The sequence below is a fragment of the Schistocerca serialis genome, chromosome 4, assembly GCF_023864345.2.
Source record: "Schistocerca serialis cubense isolate TAMUIC-IGC-003099 chromosome 4, iqSchSeri2.2, whole genome shotgun sequence".
NCBI classification, from domain to species: Eukaryota; Metazoa; Arthropoda; class Insecta; order Orthoptera; family Acrididae; genus Schistocerca; species Schistocerca serialis.
Genome location: NC_064641.1, coordinates 236,423,093 through 236,441,952, shown reverse-complemented (window position 1 = coordinate 236,441,952; position 18,860 = coordinate 236,423,093). Strand labels below are relative to the sequence as shown.

At 40.9% G+C, this 18,860-nt stretch overlaps 1 protein-coding gene across 1 annotated transcript in view; it reads right to left on the bottom strand.

Annotated features, from left to right (window-relative positions):
* LOC126474375 (uncharacterized) overlaps window positions 1-18,421 on the bottom strand; it is a 60,284-nt gene extending 41,863 nt beyond the window's left edge. Inside the window, exons 1-2 of the mRNA XM_050101842.1 lie at window positions 18,417-18,421; window positions 18,117-18,215 (exon numbers count right to left, since the gene is read on the bottom strand). Coding sequence (XP_049957799.1) covers window positions 18,117-18,215; window positions 18,417-18,421 — 104 coding nt within the window. The remainder of the gene's footprint in view (window positions 1-18,116; window positions 18,216-18,416) is intronic.
* Window positions 18,422-18,860: the final 439 nt, after the last annotated feature.

The following is an 18,860-nucleotide window of genomic DNA, read 5'->3' as shown; positions in this document are numbered from 1 at the left end:
AATGTTCAATAAACTACTAATTCAGGTACAGTCTATGGATAATTTTTTTTTTTTTTTTTAATTAAGTGGTACGGGTGGCTGTCAGGTAATTCATTTTATGACATTAAGAATTCTCTGAGATGCCTGGGGAGGATATTAGCATTTAAAAGTTTTCTGTAACTAAACATATTATTGTGTGGTGTGATTAGTCGTGTATAATTACATACTGACAAAAGAGTGTAAAGTGCGTAGAAGAAATGGTTGAATGTCAACCATACATGTACACACTACCAGTCAGTATGTAACTTCTCTGTAAGAGCTAGAACAACCACCAGAGTGCATTAGTACTGGTCCTGTTTAGGCCTGTTATGAGGTCTGATAGGGTATATAGGGGGAATGAGCAGCAACACATGTTGAGTAGTCACTGCGTGAGGCAGCATTATCAGCACCCAACAGAGTTTGAAAGGGGCCTAATTGTAGGTAAATTTTGGCTGGCTGGTAAAATCATGCAGTATCCAGATTTGTGGGGTATTCAGGTATGACACCAACCTGATGTTGGACTGCATGAGAATATGAGGGCAGGTATACTCATCCTGTGATCCCTGCATTCTTTGTCATCCTATACCATCCTAGCAGCTGGACTAAGTTATTGCCATCTCATACATAGGTTTCCATTAACACTACAACACAAACTTCTGCATTTGGAGTGGAGCTATGACAGAGAAGCATGGACAGCTGATACATGGTGTCACGATGTGTTCAGCAATGAATCACAATTCTGCTCTACCCTGGATGACCATTATCCCAAATACGAGGCTGCCTGGGAAAAAACAAATTATTTCAGTGTTTTGGAGTAAAAAACAGTGTTTCTCCTGATGGCAATGTGCAGGGAGCCACTGGGTATGATAGCAGGCCATCCCGGCCGCTGTGGCCAAGTGATGCTAGGCGCTTCAGTCCGGAACCGTGCTGCTGCTACGGTCCCACGTTCGAATCCTGCCTCGGGCATGGATGTGTGTGATGTCCTTAGGTTAGTTAGGATTAAGTAGTTCTAAGTCTAGGTGACTGATGACCTCAGAAGTTAAGTCCCATAGTGCTTAGAGCCATTTGAACCATCTGATACCAGGCCATGAGTGGTAGTGACTGACGAGACTGGTAGCATAGTGGTATGGCACAGACAATTAATGTCCTCTCATGTTTTACCTCTCATGCCACACCATCATGGTGATGTTGAGGTATTCCTATGTTCAGCAACATCCCCAGATCTATTCTCAACAAAACATGTCAGACCATCTCAGATGTCAACTCTGTCTCAGAGTTGAAGGGGAAGGTAGAGGGGTGAAGGAAAAGGACTGGAGAGGTTTGGAGAAAGAGGTACAGTTTAGAAGCCATCCAGAACCCCAAGTCAGAGGAGACTTACTAGATGGGATGAGAAGGAAAGACTGATTGTTGGGGACTGCACTGGTCGAGTCCTAAAAACTTGACAGCTTAAAGGTGGAAGACAGGGTAATATGCAAGACAGAGATTACAACTAAAACATCATGCATGAGTTAATAAGAGTGAGAAGCTAAGTGCCTTGTATGTAACAGAGGTGGGACGGGGGACAGCGAAAAACAGACTAATCAGAAAATGAAAGATGTAGAAAACTGAAATGGAGTGTATAAAAGAGTAGTTATTGTGAATAAATGCTGAGACTGAAGAAATTAATGTCAATTAACACCAGTTGGGTAGCGATAACCAAGGACATGTTGTTGTTGTAGTTCCCACCTGCAGAGTTCTGAGAAACTATTGTCTGGGGGAAGAAGGGAATCACTCTTATTAACTCATTCACAATGTTTTAGTCATGATCTCTGTCTTGCATATTACCCTGTCTCCCACCTTTAAGCTATCAGGTTTTCAAATCTCATCCAGTGCAGTCTCAACAATCAGTCTTTCCTTCTCATCCTGTCCAGTAAGTCTCCCCAGACCCAGGGTTCTGAGTGACTTCTAAACTGTACTCCTTTCCCTAAACCTCTCCAGTCCTTCTCCTTCACCCCTTCCATCCCCCCCCCCTTCAACCCTTCTGCCAGAAGGAGTCACTAGCTTCAAAAGCTTGTGAAAGTTAAATCCTTGTGTGTGTGTGTGTGTGTGTGTGTGTGTGTGTGTGTGTGTGTGTGTGTGTGTGTGTGTACCCTTCCCACTGCTTGATGAGTAGATTTTTGTATCTGCCCATTTAGATTATTTTATCAATAATTGATTACTTTCTTTGTTAAATAATGAGACATATCTGAGTGCAGTAGTGAAATAGTATAACATGGAAAGGCTAATAACAGCCAGTTATGCTAAATTAGGACATCTTAAGATCTGATTGCTAATTCATTCATCTTCATAACATTGTTACACATGGACCATCTTGAATAGCATAAATGACCACCACTGCTTTCCTCTGGTAAAAACATGAAACTGGTATCCAGCATCTTCCCCTACAACTTCTTGATTGCCAGCTGTGTATATTGTGCTGCCATAGGAAGCTTAGAAGAGGAGCAAACAGTAATAATAATAAATGATAAAATATTTGTTTTAAAAAATGAGTATGAGAAGGGGAGCCTGTACTAGCCTCTGAATCTTGGATATTATATTGTTAATAGTGACAGAAAATGTGGCCATGTCCACGATGACCTTCTAATTGAAACAATTCTCCTGTTCATGTTTAACAGACAGGGCTTCCTTGACTCAATAATTGAAGATCCACCCAGATAGGAAGGACTATGTAAAGACTGAAATGTGTCTCGGGGAGCCCCATGGTGGAGTTGCCCAAGCTTATTATGATCTTCCAAGTGATGCCATAGGCCTCCTTTAGATATGAAGAAAACATCTATGATATGACAGTTGGATAGAATAACCTATGTTGTAGACACATTCAGAAGAAATAGGTTATCAGTGATGCAATGGAATCTCTCAAACTCACAGCGCAACTAAACAGTTGTTGGTACTTCAGAATCCACTTAAGAGAATGGTTCACTATACAGTTAGAGAGGTTAACACTATAACTGCTGCGGTAAGTGTAATCCTTCCCTGGTTTCAAAAGAATTTTTCTTCGATGCACAGACACCAGTTATACTTGATAAACATCCATGTCAATGGTTTCTTTCCAACATTGCTTTATTTTTTATCAATATTGTAAGTTAGAAATGATTACTTTTAAGTAAGTTATCAACCACTTCCAATTGAGCAGTGCCCATGAAGGAAGGAAAACATATTGAAAGCTTGGTGTGAGAGGTTGGTTGGTTGGTTTGTGATATAAAGGGACCAAACTACAGGGTCATCAAATCCCTTTTTCCTCATGTAAACAAGGCTCAAGGTAAAACAACACTCAAATTTAATTGGTGGAGGTAAAAGGGGGTAAAAGGAACAGGGAACCACGTCGAAAGAGAAAACGAAAGAGAGGAACAAATAAAGGGGGGGGGGGGGGGGGGGGGGAGGACATACACCACAAGGAAAAGCAGAGGAAGGTATTATAACCATAGAGCAGATGGTCTGAGCTGGCTGATCATAAGAATAAAAGAGCATGAGCCAGTTACTCTGAGACACACGAAAATGTCCAGGAAAAAGACTAGGTGAGATGAACACACATATAGGGGAAAAGACAAACAAAAAGGCAAATGAAATGCACAGAAATGATGACAGAGTGAAATCGAAGGGAGGGTGGAGGCCTTGGAGAGGAGGCCAGACACCCACCCTTAGATGATACGATAAAAACCCCCACTCACAAATAAAACATAAAACTAAATCTGCTGTTGAGGCATTGTTGCCCAACACTGTAGTCAGGGTGCTAGGGAGGTTAAAAGTCTGCCGCAGAGCAGCTAAAATTGGGCACAAGCTTCTATAAGAAGGCAGTTCACGGGGCTCATTTGGAAGGCTCCCATTGCAAGACAAACTCCACAGCTAACACTTGCTGTAGCAGAACTCTATGCGTTGCAGGGGGGGGCTGCGCCCCCCCCTGACCCCCCCTGCCAAAAAAAAACATCCCAACCTAACCTCAGTCGGGCTACGCTACAGATCAATAACCGGGGGGGGGTACCGGTCAATAACTTTATTTATGAAAATGTAATGTACAACCACCAGTGAACTTAATATGTTTTGTAGACTATGATGTCTCTGTCCACAAATGATTCAAGACCAGTCAAACTTGTTAGACGTCGGGCTACGCTACAGATCAATAACCGGGGGGGTACCGGTCAATAACTTTATTTATGAAAATGTAATGTACAACCACCAGTGAACTTAATATGTTTTGTAGACTATAATGTCTCTGTCCACAAATGATTCAAGACCAGTCAAACTTGTTAGACAGCTTCCACCACGTACAATGGCGACTGTTAGCCATCCATTCCCGTGAAAGAAGCTTTGGTTTAAATCAATACTGAAATTACAAGGGCATCCACAAGACAATGAAGGTCCATCTAAGAGAGAATATGCAGCAACTGATTTAATTGTATTGGTTGTCTTGTGAGCTGCTGTTGTTTTAAATTTAACATGTTCAATTGTTTTATATTCATCTTTTCTCGCACGTCCAGACGTAGTACGCAGGGCAATGCTGAACCATACACCGTGCTTATGTAGTCAATATGGGATTGTATGAAGGCTTTGTACAGCTGCAGCAGTGTACGACAATCGGCATCCCAATCAGTGTGGCTGAAGCATCGAATAATATTAAGGTGCCTCCAGCACTTGCCCTTAAGCTGACAGAGATGAGGAAGCCAAGTTAAGTGGGAGTCGAATACCGGTCCCAAAAAGCAGTAAGTCCCCACTACATCTAGTAGGGTCATGGAGGTAAAATTCTGCATAGGGATGGACAGTACAACGATGACATAAGCGCATGACGCAAGTTTTGGCAGCCGAAAACTGAAAGCCATTGAGTGAGGGCCCACAACTGCGCCTTCTGTATAGCTCCCTGCAGCCAGCATTCAGTCAAAACAATAGAAGAGGAACAGAAGAAAATACAAAAATCATCAGCATGTAGGAGATAAGAGACTGACGATCCTACTGCTAATGCAAGACCATTGACAGCAATTAAAAAGAGTGGGACACTCAGGACAGAGCCCTGCTGGACTCCATTCTCTTATATATGGGGTATACTGTGGGATGCACCAATGCGAACTCTGAAAGTGCAGAGCGACAAAAAGTTCTGTATAAAGATTGGGAGTGGGACTCAGAGACCCCACTCATGCAGAGTAGTGAGGATGTGGTGTCACCAAGTGGTATCATATGACTTCATCAGGTCGAAAAAGACAGCAATAAGGTGTTGTGGCCAGGAAAAGGCTGATAAAATGGCAGATTCCAGGTGCACCAAGTTGTTGATGGTGGAGTGTCCTTGGCGAAAACTGCCTTGGAATGGAGCCAGAAGGCCCCAAGACTCAAGAAGCCAACATAACCGCCAGCTCACCATATGTTCAAGTAGCTTGCACAGAACGTTTATTAGGCTGTTACAATGATAACTATCAACATCTAGTGGGTTCTTACCAAGTTTTAGCACTGGGGTGATGATACTTTCCTGCCATTGCGACAGGAATTTGTCATCTCCCCAGATGCAGTTGAAGACGGCAAGGAGGTGGCGCTGAGAATCCACTGACAAATGCTTCTGCATTTCCGAATGGATGTGGTCTGGGCCAGGGGATGTGTCAGAACAGTCAGCAAGAGCACTGAGAAATTCCCATGCACTGAAGGGACATTATATGGCTAAGGGTGGCATGGAGCAAAAGTCACTCTGCAATTACATCTGGATTGGCAGATACAGCTCCATCTGTGGAAATTCCAGGGACACCTACAGGGGTCTGATAGCTGTAAAGTTAGCAGAGCTTTGTCCAAACCTGGGAAGGGGAGGTCTGTGTTCCAATGGTTGAGACATAGCATTTCCAAGACTCCTGTTTCCTTCGTTTGATGAGTAGGCAAACCTGGTCACAGAGCCATTTGAGGCCAATGAGATTCTCCAGGGATAGGTGGTGCTTGTGATGTTGGAGAGCCTGCCTACTGTCTCTAATGGCCGCAGCGATTTCTCGCGACCACCAAGGCACTGACATATGCTTGGGCCAACTGGAGGAACAAAGGATTGCTGATTCAGCTGTGTTAATAATGGTATTAGTAATAATGTGAATCACCTCATCAATGGTGTCATGTAATGGAGATTCAACGGCGGTAGCGGATGTGAAAGTGTCCCAGGTCAGCCTTGGGAAGAGCTCACGTGGGCAAGCGGCGAGATGAGGGACACTGTAGTAGGTACAGGAAGAGTGGAAAGTGGTCACTACCACACAAGTCGTCATGTGCTCTCCAGTGGATAGATGGGAGAAGGCCAGAGAGATCAATGGCCAAATATGTGCCATGTGCCACATTGAAATGTGTGGGGGCACCTGTATTTAGGAGGCGAAGGTCAAGTTGAGTTAGCAGGTCCTCAACATCTTTGCCATAGCCAGTAACCTTAGTTCCTCCCCTTAAAGGGTTATGGGCAATAAAATCACCCAGAAGGAGAAAAGGTGGGGAGGAGTTGTGAAATAAGTGCAGCCAATGCATGGGGCTGTGGGTCACCATCTGGAGGGCGGTAGATGTTACATATGGTAATTTCCTGTGTTGTCCTCACCCTGACAGTCACAGCTTCTAAAGTTGTTTGAAGGGGCACAGGTTTACTACAGACAGAGGTAAAGACAAAGATGCAAACTCAGCCGGACAGTCTGTCACAGGCAGGACAGTTTTTGTTGAACCCCCAATAGCCATGAAGTGTGGGGGTCCGCATTGCAGGAAACGAGGTTTCCTGAAGGACAATGCAAAAAGCAAGTGTAGTACTTAAAAGTTGATGTAACTCAGCCAGATGGGAGAAAAAACTGCCACAGTTCCACTGGAAGATGACACTTTCTGGAATCTGGGAAGACATGTAATGACCAAAGAGGCAGGTTATGTTGTAGCGTCATCTGCCGCCACTGGTTGAGTATTTGTATCCATCGCCACTGCAGATGAGGTGTCGGTGAAAGCCAGGTCCTCAGGGGATGCAAAAATCTCCACTTCGTCCTCAGGCACAGAACTGGTAGGGAGTGGTGGTGTTGGGGCCACTGGAGGGTCCTGTTTCTTAGTAGACTTCTTCTTCATTTGCTTGTTCTCTCGCTTCTCTACAGGGGTTTGCTGGGACGGCAGCTCTGTAGTAGCTTCAGGAATGGAGAAAGATCGTGAAGCCCTTCGGCCAGCAGCTTGTACCTCCTTCAGCCATTGGCAAGTGTACACTGTGGCGTTAGTAGAGACCATGGAAGGGAAGGTTCCAAGTGGCCCCTTCCGCATCAGAGGAGCCGGAGGAGGCTGGTGCGTCTCCAGCTGGGGGAGGGGACCAACGTCCTGGGCGTTTGGGGAGGTATTGCTCCCAAAGTAGGTGCTTTGGGAGCAACAGAAGAAGATGTACCCCCTACCACCAATGGGTGGATGTATTCAGGTGGCCCAGAGGACCCACTGTACGCGGCAGGGAGTGTGGAACTTCTGGCACATGAGAGGGTGATCTCAACATTGCTGCAGCATATACAGATGTCAACCAAATGGGATACAATCGTTCAAATTTACATTTAGCCTCTTGGTAAGTCAGCCAGTCCAGGGTCTTGTACTCCATAATTTTCCACTCCTTTTGGAGTACTGTGCAGTCTGGCGAGTGGGAGGAGTGGTGCTCTCCACAGTTGACATAAGTGGTAGGAGGCACACATAAGTATTTGGATGCAGTGTATGTCCACGGTATCTGCATGTGGCACTGGAATTTCAGCAGGAAGACATGTGCCTGAATTTCAAGCACTTAAAGCACCGCGTATTGGGAGGGATGTAATGTTTGATGTCACAGCGGTAGACCATCACCTTGACCTTTTCAGGCAGTGTTATCACCCTCAAAGGCCATGATGAAGGCACCGATAGCAACCCTATTGTCTTTGGGTCCCCTGTAGACGCACCGGATGAAATGAACACCCCACTGTTCTAAATTGGCACAGAGCTCATCATCAGACTGCAAGAGGAGGTCGCAATGGAAAATAATCCCCTGTCAAATCAACACACCTATTTTACCTCACCCTCTTAGATTTTGCTGAAAGTTGGTATACTTGTAGTGGGCACTGAGACTAAGAAAAATATCAAATTTCAATTTTTTATCTCAAACCATTCCTGAAATATGGCTATGTAAACTTTTCAAAAACCAGCCAAAAATGTGTGAACGGACTTTTCTTTAAATTGTCCTAGGAGCTGCCCTAATTGAGCTAGAGAACTGGGAAAGATGTCATTTTGCAGCATTTTGCATGCTCTTTCCAGGGATATACAACAAAACATAGCTTCTAATTAATAACCTTTTTCAAAATACTAATTAATATTTTGATTTAATTTTAATCTTTTTACAAAAAGTACATAATTGAAAATTTACAAAATATTTCCAATAACTACTTCATACTATTGTAAATCACATGGCAAAATATAAATCTGGTATGATGATCGGTTCATTGTTAAAAAAAATTATTCTGGACTCTTGTGTTTCACTGACGGCCCTAGTTTGACCAAATTGACCTTTAACAAACAGGAATTTCTTTAAAATATACTGAAAGGTAAGTAAAAAAAGTATTAGAAATATCAAAACATCACCTTATTAAACCAAAACTAATCAGCACATTTTATAATTAAGTTGATTGCTTATTTTAATTTCAATTTCATACAACTTCACTAACAGTATATTAACCGATATAACAAACACAAGAAATTGAGCATTTAACTACAAACTGAAATAAAGGATGAATAAGTATAAGTATTTACATAATAGTTCTGGTTCATGATGTTTGAAATGGAACTATTAAACAAATTAAATACATAATGCTTGTTTTTGAGTAACAGGTATCTGTACATAGCTAAATTTAACACAATAGGTTGTTGTTGTTGTGGTCTTCAGTCCTGAGACTGGTTTGATACAGCTCCCCATGCTACTCTATCCTGTGCAAGCTTCTTCATCTCCCAGTACCTACTGCAACCTACATCCTTCTGAATCTGCTTAGTGTATTCATCTCTTGGTCTCCCTCTACGATTTTTACCCTCCACGCTGCCCTCCAATACTAAATTGGTGATCACTTGATGCCTCAGAACATGTCCTACCAACCGATCCCTTCTTCTGGTCAAGTTGTGCCACAAACTTCTCTTCTCCCCAATCCTATTCAATACTTCCTCATTAGTTATGTGATCTACCCATCTAATCTTCAGCATTCTTCTGTAGCACCACATTTCAAAAGCTTCTATTCTCTTCTTGTCCAAACTATTTATCGTCCATGTTTCACTTCCATACATGGCTACACTCCATACAAATACTTTCAGAAATGACTTCCTGACACTTAAATCTATACTCGATGTTAACAAATTTCTCTTCTTCAGAAATGCTTTCCTTGCCATTGCCAGTCTACATTTTATATCCTCTCTACTTCGACCATCATCAGTTATTTTGCTCCGCAAATAGCAAAACTCCTTTACTACTTTAAGTGTCTCATTTCCTAATCTAATTCCCTCAGCATCACCCCACTTAATTCGACTACATTCCATTATCCTCGTTTTGCTTTTGTTGATGTTCATCTTATATCCTCCCTTCAAGACACCATCCATTCCGTTCAACTGCTCTTCCAAGTCCTTTGTTGTCTCTGACAGAATTACAATGTCATCGGCGAACCTCAAAGTTTTTATTTCTTCTCCATGGATTTTAATACCTACTCCGAATTTTTCTTTTGTTTCCTTTACTGCTTGCTCAATATACAGATTGAATAACATCGGGGAGAGGCTACAACCCTGTCTTACTCCCTTCCCAACCTCTGCTTCCCTTTCATGTCCCTCGACTCTTATAACTGCCATCTGGTTTCTGTACAAATTGTAAATAGCCTTTCGCTCCCTGTATTTTACCCCTGCCACCTTTAGAATTTGAAAGAGAGTATTCCAGTCAACATTGTCAAAAGCTTTCTCTAAGTCTACAAATGTTAGAAACGTAGGTTTGCCTTTCCTTAATCTTTCTTCTAAGATAAGTCGTAAGGTCAGCATTGCCTCACGTGTTCCAGTATTTCTACGGAATCCAAACTGATCTTCCCCGAGGTCAGCTTCTACTAGTTTTTCCATTCGTCTGTAAAGTATTCGTGTTAGTATTTTGCAGCTGTGACTTATTAAACTGATTGTTCGGTAATTTTCACATCTGTCAACACCTGCTTTCTTTGGGATTGGAATTATTATATTCTTCTTGAAGTCTGAGGGTATTTCGCCTGTTTCATACATCTTGCTCACCAGATGGTAGAGTTTTGTCAGGACTGGCTCTCCCAAGGCCGTCAGTAGTACCAATGGAATGTTGTCTACTCTGGGGGCCTTGTTTCGACTCAGGTCTTTCAGTGCTCTGTCAAACTCTTCACGCAGTATCGTATCTCCCATTTCATCTTCATCGACATCCTCTTCCATTTCCATAATACTGTCCTCAAGTACATCGCCCTTGTATAGACCCTCTATATACTCCTTCCACCTTTCTGCTTTCCCTTCCTTGCTTAGAACTGGGTTTCCATCTGAGCTCTTGATGTTCATACAAGTGTTTCTCTTATCTCCAAAGGTCTCTTTAATTTTCCTGTAGGCAGTATCTATCTTACCCCTAATGAGATAAGCCTCTACATCCTTACATTTGTCCTCTAGCCATCCCTGCTTAGCCATTTTGCACTTCCTGTCGATCTCATTTTTGAGATGTTTGTATTCCTTTTTGCCTGCTTCATTTACTGCATTTTTATACTTTCTCCTTTCATCAATTAAATTCAATATTTCTTCTGTTACCCAAGGATTTCTACTAGCCCTCATCTTTTTACCTACTTGATCGTCTGCTGCCTTCACTACTTCATCCCTCAAAGCTACCCATTCTTCTTCTACTGTATTTCTTTCCCCCATTCCTGTCAATTGTTCTCTTATGCTCTCCCTGAAACTCTGTACAACCTCTGGTTCATTCAGTTTATCCAGGTCCCATCTCCTTAAATTCCCACCTTTTTGCAGTTTCTTCAGTTTTAATCTACAGGTCATAACCAATAGATTGTGGTCAGAGTCCACATCTGCCCCTGGAAATGTCTTACAATTTAAAACCTGGTTCCTAAATCTCTGTCTTACCATTATATAATCTATCTGATACCTTTTAGTATCTCCAGGGTTCTTCCATGTATACAACCTTCTATCATGAGTCTTAAACCAAGTGTTAGCTATGATTAAGTTGTGCTCTGTGCAAAATTCTACCAGGCGGCTTCCTCTTTCATTTCTTAGCCCCAATCCATATTCACCTACTACGTTTCCTTCTCTCCCTTTTCCTACACTCGAATTCCAGTCACCCATGACTATTAAATTTTCGTCTCCCTTCACTATCTGAATAATTTCTTTTATTTCATCATACATTTCTTCAATTTCTTCGTCAATTGCAGAGCTAGTTGGCATATAAACTTGTACTACTGTAGTAGGTGTGGGCTTCGTATCTATCTTGGCCACAATAATGCATTCACTATGCTGTTTGTAGTAGCTTACCTGCATTCCTATTTTCCTATTCATTATTAAACCTACTCCTGCATTACCCCTATTTGACTTTGTGTTTATAACCCTGTAGTCACCTGACCAGAAGTCTTGTTCCTCCTGCCACCGAACTTCACTAATTCCCACTATATCTAACTTTAACCTATCCATTTCCCTTTTCAAATTTTCTAACCTACCTGCCCGATTAAGGGACCTGACATTCCACGCTCCGATCCGTAGAATGCCAGTTTTCTGTCTCCTGATAACGACATCCTCTTGAGTAGTCCCCGCCCGGAGATCCGAATGGGGGACTATTTTACCTCTGGAATATTTTACCCAAGAGGACGCCATCATCATTTAATCATACAGTAAAGCTGCATGCCCTCGGGAAAAATTACGGCTGTAGTTTCCCCTTGCTTTCAGCCGTTCGCAGTACCAGCACAACAAGGCCGTTTTGGTTATTGTTACAAGGCCATATCAGTCAATCATCCAGACTGTTGCCCTTGCAACTACTGAAAAGGCTGCTGCCCCTCTTCAGGAACCACACGTTTGTCTGGCCTCTCAACAGATACCCCTCCGTTGTGGTTGTACCTACATTACGGCTATCTGTATCGCTGAGGCACGCAAGCCTCCCCACCAACAGCAAGGTCCATGGTTCATGGGGAGGGACACAATAGGTACTAACAATAATTTTGTATAAAATATACATTAACACTAACCTGAGACAAAAATTAAGTTTTGAGTTGAAAGTAGTTTCCTAATAAATTGTCTTGGAACTTCACTTATTACATTTTAATAAAGCTGACTGGGTTTGGTTTACATCACTTTCATTAAGAATGTATGTTCACCCTGTTGGAGTAAATGGATTCACTTTTGTGAGAACATCCACAACTGACACCCACAGGACATCTTCATATGCAGGATAAGAGAATGACTTAGCTGGTCCACATGGATGAAGAAAAGTTATTTTCACTTCATCAAGTTCTTCGTTTTTTTCTAAAATGTACCCAATCCACCAGTTTCTGCCATATACAGGGGTGACATAGCCTGATACATCTTGTAACTTCAGTTTGTCTGGTGATGTAGTTACTTCCCTCTCCCAACTCTGCATATCACCTGAGAAGTATTTGACTATTAATTTTGATGTAGTGTTGGGAATGAAAGTGTGACATTGCTGTGTTCCTTTGATTGTCAATGCCTCTTCAAGGTGCCTTTTTAAGAATATTTCTGAAGCAGCGTAGTCTCCTTGAGTGGAATATGCAAAATCAACATTTGTGATATTATCTACTGCCCGCTCAAATAGATCCCGTGCGGTTTGGATCTGATTTTGGCATGGCCTTTGCAAACTTGCACGAGCTGCCAGTCTCTTTACTGAACCCCCTACTCCATCACAAGGCCCTTTCCCATTCCCATGTGCTGTGGCTGAAAAGTTCCACACAGCTTTTATGTTGAAGTCTTCCTCATGAAGGCAAAGGTTCAGAAAGTCTTTCTTATTTTTATACTGAGCGGCAGAACTGTCAGAATAATAGTATATCTTTTTTTGGAATCTTTTGAAATTTATTTGTTAGATATGAAATTTGCTTCTTTTGAAAGGTGTAAACCGCAATTGTATTGTGCTCCAGGCAATCAGAAACAACGACAAAGCTCATATACTCAAATTTGTCTTCCTGTTTGTAATATATAACAAAAGGATGAATGGTAATCTGTTGTCTTGTCCAGTGGAAACTCTGAGTTTCATCCTGTAGAACTATACTATAATTTTCTGAAAAATCACATACGACAACAAATTCAGATTCCATAAGGTTTTCTCTTGTGCAGTTAAGGAATGTTCGTTGTTGCTTGGCAATGAAGTCATGCCGAATCAAAGTCGACATCTTACTACAAAATAAATCTACGAATTCTTCAGAAGTTTTCTGAACAATTTCCAGATTACATCAGTCAACTGACAACCACTGTCGGAATTGAACTTGTTCAATTAAGTTTTCATGAAAAGAGTCTTTTAAAATTTTACGTATGACAGTTTCTCCTGGGCAGTATTCACAGTTTCCCATGTTGCAATCAACTGATGATAGGTTGGAAAGTATTTTTGTAATGCACTGCTTATAATTGTTTAAGCTGCTGTTTGTTACTGTATTTAGTTTGGCATTTTCTATCATTAATTTTATGTTTTGGGTAGTTGTGCACACGCAGACAGTGTGTCTTTAAAATGTTTGTAAGCTTCTTTAAGGTTACACAAAATAAATCTTTTTGATATTTTTGTTTTATTTCCACTTGTTTCTGTAATTATCACACAATCTTTAATACCTGGCATTGCCCTGCTAACTTCATCATTTTCATAAAATGAATGTACAGTTTTGACAGTTTGTTGGTAAACACCTCCCTGGTTTTGGGTTTAGACCTTCCATGAATCCTCTCTCTTTCAAAATTTTTTTGGACTGCCGAACAATGTAATTAGGAGCATTAAATTCCCTCATTATTTTCCTGACACTCCACTTTTCAGGTAAACTTGTAAGAATAATTAATTTTTTTGCTCTACTTACAGAATTTTTAAAGTTTCTTTTAAGATTTTCAAGAACGGATTCATCAATATCAGTATCTGACAAAGTTTCAGGAGCAACAAAAAGTTTACGTGTCATTGATGAGATTTTCTTCACTTTTGATTTGGCGTAATGCCTAGATGTTAGTTTTCTCTTGTCAATTGGGAACTCACCTAGTTCTTGAAGTGTTGTGTTAAATGTTTTAACAGTTACTGAAGTTGGAGTGAAGTCAGGGTCTTGGTCTCGGATGATTATCTCTGATCCAGAAGATTCTTCTTCAACACTTTCATCACTGATGGGCTCTGGTGTATTTTTCAATTTGGTTACATCTTTCCTATATTTATCACAAATTTTGGCACCACTTGGTATTTGAGGAAATAATTTGGGCATCCATGTTGTGACATTTCTCAGTTTTTTTCTGTCTCTAATAAAATGATTTGACTTCTTCAATGGATTACAACACTGCACTCTTACAGCACTGCACTTTTTACTTGGTTCCATATTTATACAAAAACCACTTATAAACTGTCCTTCAATGTATAGATTTACTTGAAAATGAACTATTAAATATAATAGATGCAGACTGGTCAACACAGAGGTAACAACTGATTTGCACTAAAACCACAGTGCAAAATAATGCTGTAGGCACACAAAGCCTTAGAAGGTAACAATGCAGGCTACATCATCTCAACAATGGCTCCAGTCTCAGAAATTATTGTACAGACATCAAGCCCTATGTATACGGTCCTCTACTGACGTACTAACTTAAAGGTCAGTTTGGTCAAACTAGGGCCGTTAGTGAAAAACATGACTCTGGAATAATTTTTTTTTTAACAATGAACCTATCATCATCCCACATTTATATTTTGCCATGTGATTTACAACAGTATGAAGTAGTTAAGGAAATATTTTGAAAATTTTCAATTATGTACTTTTTGTAAAAAAAATTAAATCAAAATATTAATTACCATTTTGAAAAATGTTATTAATTAGAAGCTATGTTTTTTTGTCTATCACTGGAAAGAGCATGAAAAATGCTGCAAAATGACACCTTTCCCAGTTCTCTAGCTCAATTAGGGCAGCTCCTAGGGAAATTTAAAAAAGGTCCGTTCACATATTTTTGGCCAGTTTTTGAAAAGTTTACATTACCATATTTCAGGAATGGTTTGAGGCAAAAAATTGAAATCTGGTATTTTTCTTAGTTTCAGCACCCACAATAAGTATACCAACTTTCAGTAAAATCTAAGAGGGTGAGGTAAAATTTTTATTTAATGTGTGTTGATTTGACTGGAATGACTTCCCTGGTCCATATTGAGACTTTTATGGGGAGTGATGGAAATGGGAATATCACCCAGGTGGACACAGGTGAGTAATGCAAAGGACTGGGTGGGGGATGCTGGTTGTATAAGGACTGCCCCACTTCTCATTTTTGACAGCGCAGCCACTTCCCCAAATTTATCCTCGAGATATTCAACAAAAAATTGAGGCTTCATAGCTAAAAGGAGCCCAATCCATTCTGTTGCAGACTAAATACCTTGGTGAATAAGGCTCTCTCTTGTCCATGGATCTACGTTCATCCAATGATGTGGTTAGGGAGGGAAACAATTTGGGGTTGTACCTCTCAGCATTAATGTCAACTTTTCCTTTTTTAGAGACTGCTGGGGCCATTCAGTCCCCAGCAAAAGATAACTTGGTCCACTTCAATGTAGATCATCCGCCCTGATGCCACCCACTCTGATCAGGGGCTCTCCCCACGTGTGCTATCCAGCCACAGCAAAGGCCACCTGGTATGATGGCCGTCACCGGGAGTCGCGATGCCCTAAGAAGATGGGCATCTACTCCTTGGCATACATGGAAAGTTCACAGCTCAGGCATCAGCAGTGTGATCCCTGTGTTGTCAGGGGGCTACCACCAAGTGGGTTCATATTGGCCCCACTACATCAGACTGGCTACCGTGCTGGATGTTGGGTGCCAAGAAATCCAATATTGTCACTGGGGCACAAGAGGACAGGAGACAACAGAAGAAGATGACATAACCCAAAAGGTATCCTCACCCAAATAGTTGAATTGCAGGTGGAGATGCAAACCCATGACAAGAAGAGATGCAGGAGATTTAATATAATTGCACTATTGATAATTGGTGCACCACGTAAGGCATCCTTTCCCAAATGGCCCGCACTTCTGTAGAATTTGGAAAGTGGGAGGTCCAACGATAGAATGGGGCGTGAACTTGTAGGGCCAAAAGGTGGGAGACTCCTTTTAGTCAGTGTGAGAGCATGACCCCAAAGCAGTTCAGGAGTGCATGCTCTGTTCCATGTTCAGAAGGTATAACTCTTGTTTTGGAATGAGGTTCTACACAGCTGTACTTCAGTGGTATGTAATTGTGGAGCATGTTAGCATGTGCTTTAAAGTTTCCACAAAAACTCCTTTCTAATGTGACACATAGACAATTTGGAACCTTCCATTCAGTATCAGTTTCCCTAAGCTTTTGGATGAGACCTTGTATCTCAACACTTGTGTCTTTTCTTCATTCTCCTCTTCTCCTTAGGTCCTCTTCTCATTTTATTTTACTTTATTTATTATTATTAGGTGTATTTTTTAGTTGTTGCCTCATCATTCTCTTTTCCTCTTCTTTATTTGCCTTTATTTCTTATTCTTCCCTCCTTTCTGTCATCTTTTGAACGAATACTGATACAGACCTTCCTATCCTAGTTCTCACAAGTTAATGATTCACTGATAAAACTTGTTGCCAGCACTCATTTGAGTTTGAAAGTAGTAGAGGTTTTTCAAATTTAATACTTTGAAAAAAGTTACCTTCAAACCCTTTTTCAAGTAAATCAAAGTTGTTTCTCCTGAAAAAACTTTTTCCATGGTGGAAAGGAATCTTTTAAACAGAAATAAGTCATTACAAACCTTTAAATGAGCAGTATTTAGGTACATAAATATTCTATGATGATAAAATCTTCCATTTTTGTCACATACTGTATGAGAGTTGGATAAAAAGTAGTGGTAACACTGCTGTAACATGAAGGATGTACATCAAATGGTATACATGCTGTCTGTAGCTGATAGCTTAAGGTCAATTTAAGTAGTGCAGTGAATGGTGACAGCTACGTTTGAGTCAGTTTCAGCAGGTGCTGTCTAAAAGTGCAGGACACCAGTTCAAGTGGTCTAACAGAATTTTTAGGAAACATAAATAACATGTTTGGATCAACACTGAAGTGGCACATGGTCAGAGCACATGCAGAGGAAATGCTCAATCATCACCACAGTGAGGATGAAACCTGGGCTCAGTCATAAAAACCACAATTAAAGTGGCCATCCAATGAATAGAATCTTCTGGTTCTCCTTAACCACAGAACATGCACCAAGAACCAGCAGGTACCAATGTGATGTTTATTGTGGCTAATAATATGCCCAGCTTAATCTTTCATCACCTTCTACTGCAGCATGCTACTGCAGCTTCTTGTGACATCACCTTTATCCAGCACTGAGAAGAAAGGGGCAGCACTTTCTGGCACTGTATCCAATCATCCTTCATGACAATGAACTGCATGATGTTGTACAGTGAATCCAATGCAAGACCTCCAGTGTATGTGGCAGTGGGAGATACTGGAACATCCACTATATTCACCCTATATAAGCACATGCGATTATGACCTGTTCACAAAATGAAGGAGTATCTTTATGGCAAGTACTACAACAGAAATGAAGACATCGTCTGGGCTGTAGAGCAGTCCTTCTGAGACATTGACAGAGATGGACATGCTGATAGTGTATACAACACCTTCCATCTGTGTGGGGGATGGTGACAGAGATATTGGGCAACCACATTGAGGGGATGTGATATGGTGAACCTCTGTCAATAAAGTCTGGTACGAATTTCAGTAATGTTGGCACTACCTTTTACCCAAGCCATGAATTCCACACCCAGTTCAATACACACTTTCAAGTAGTAAAAGAAGCTCTACTTCCACATAAGTAAATGGTCGTTAACTTAAAAGATAGCTGACAGAAGTAAAACAAAACAAAATCTGTATCTAAAGGTCACATTTAATTCACCTTTGTACTTACCCAGTAACAATGAATGGGATGCAAAACATCACAAGTATTTCCTTCAGCATTTTCACAGCAACTAAAACAGAAGTGGGATGTGGTGACACAAAGAATTTACTAATTTAAAAGCAAACTCGTTACTTTAAAAGAGTGGTTATTAAATCAGTAATCAGTTAACTGTAGCAGTTTTTAACAAATGCTTCTAAGAAATGTCATCAGGCATGCTCAGATGGTGTAACTAATAGTATACTGCCTGCAAAAGCAAGGGATCCGGATTAGAAGTTTTAAATTGCCACATACAAACGTGTTCCTGCCTACCTCATTGATGTAAAATAGCATGTTCACTCCAAATAAAAGGATATTATATTTTCTGCATGCTTCAAGAAATTACAAGGATTTTTATTCATCTCACTCTATGGTATCTTAATTAATCTTGTGTAATTCTCTCAGTACTATCAGTCATGTAATCAACACATTATCAGCGGAATATTTCTCAATTTATTCGTTTTAAATGCGTATTCCATATGATTATTGTATGAAGGTATATACACTCCTGGAAATTGAAATAAGAACACCGTGAATTCATTGTCCCAGGAAGGGGAAACTTTATTGACACATTCCTGGGGTCAGATACATCACATGATCACACTGACAGAACCACAGGCACATAGACACAGGCAACAGAGCATGCACAATGTCGGCACTAGTACAGTGTATATCCACCTTTCGCAGCAATGCAGGCTGCTATTCTCCCATGGAGAC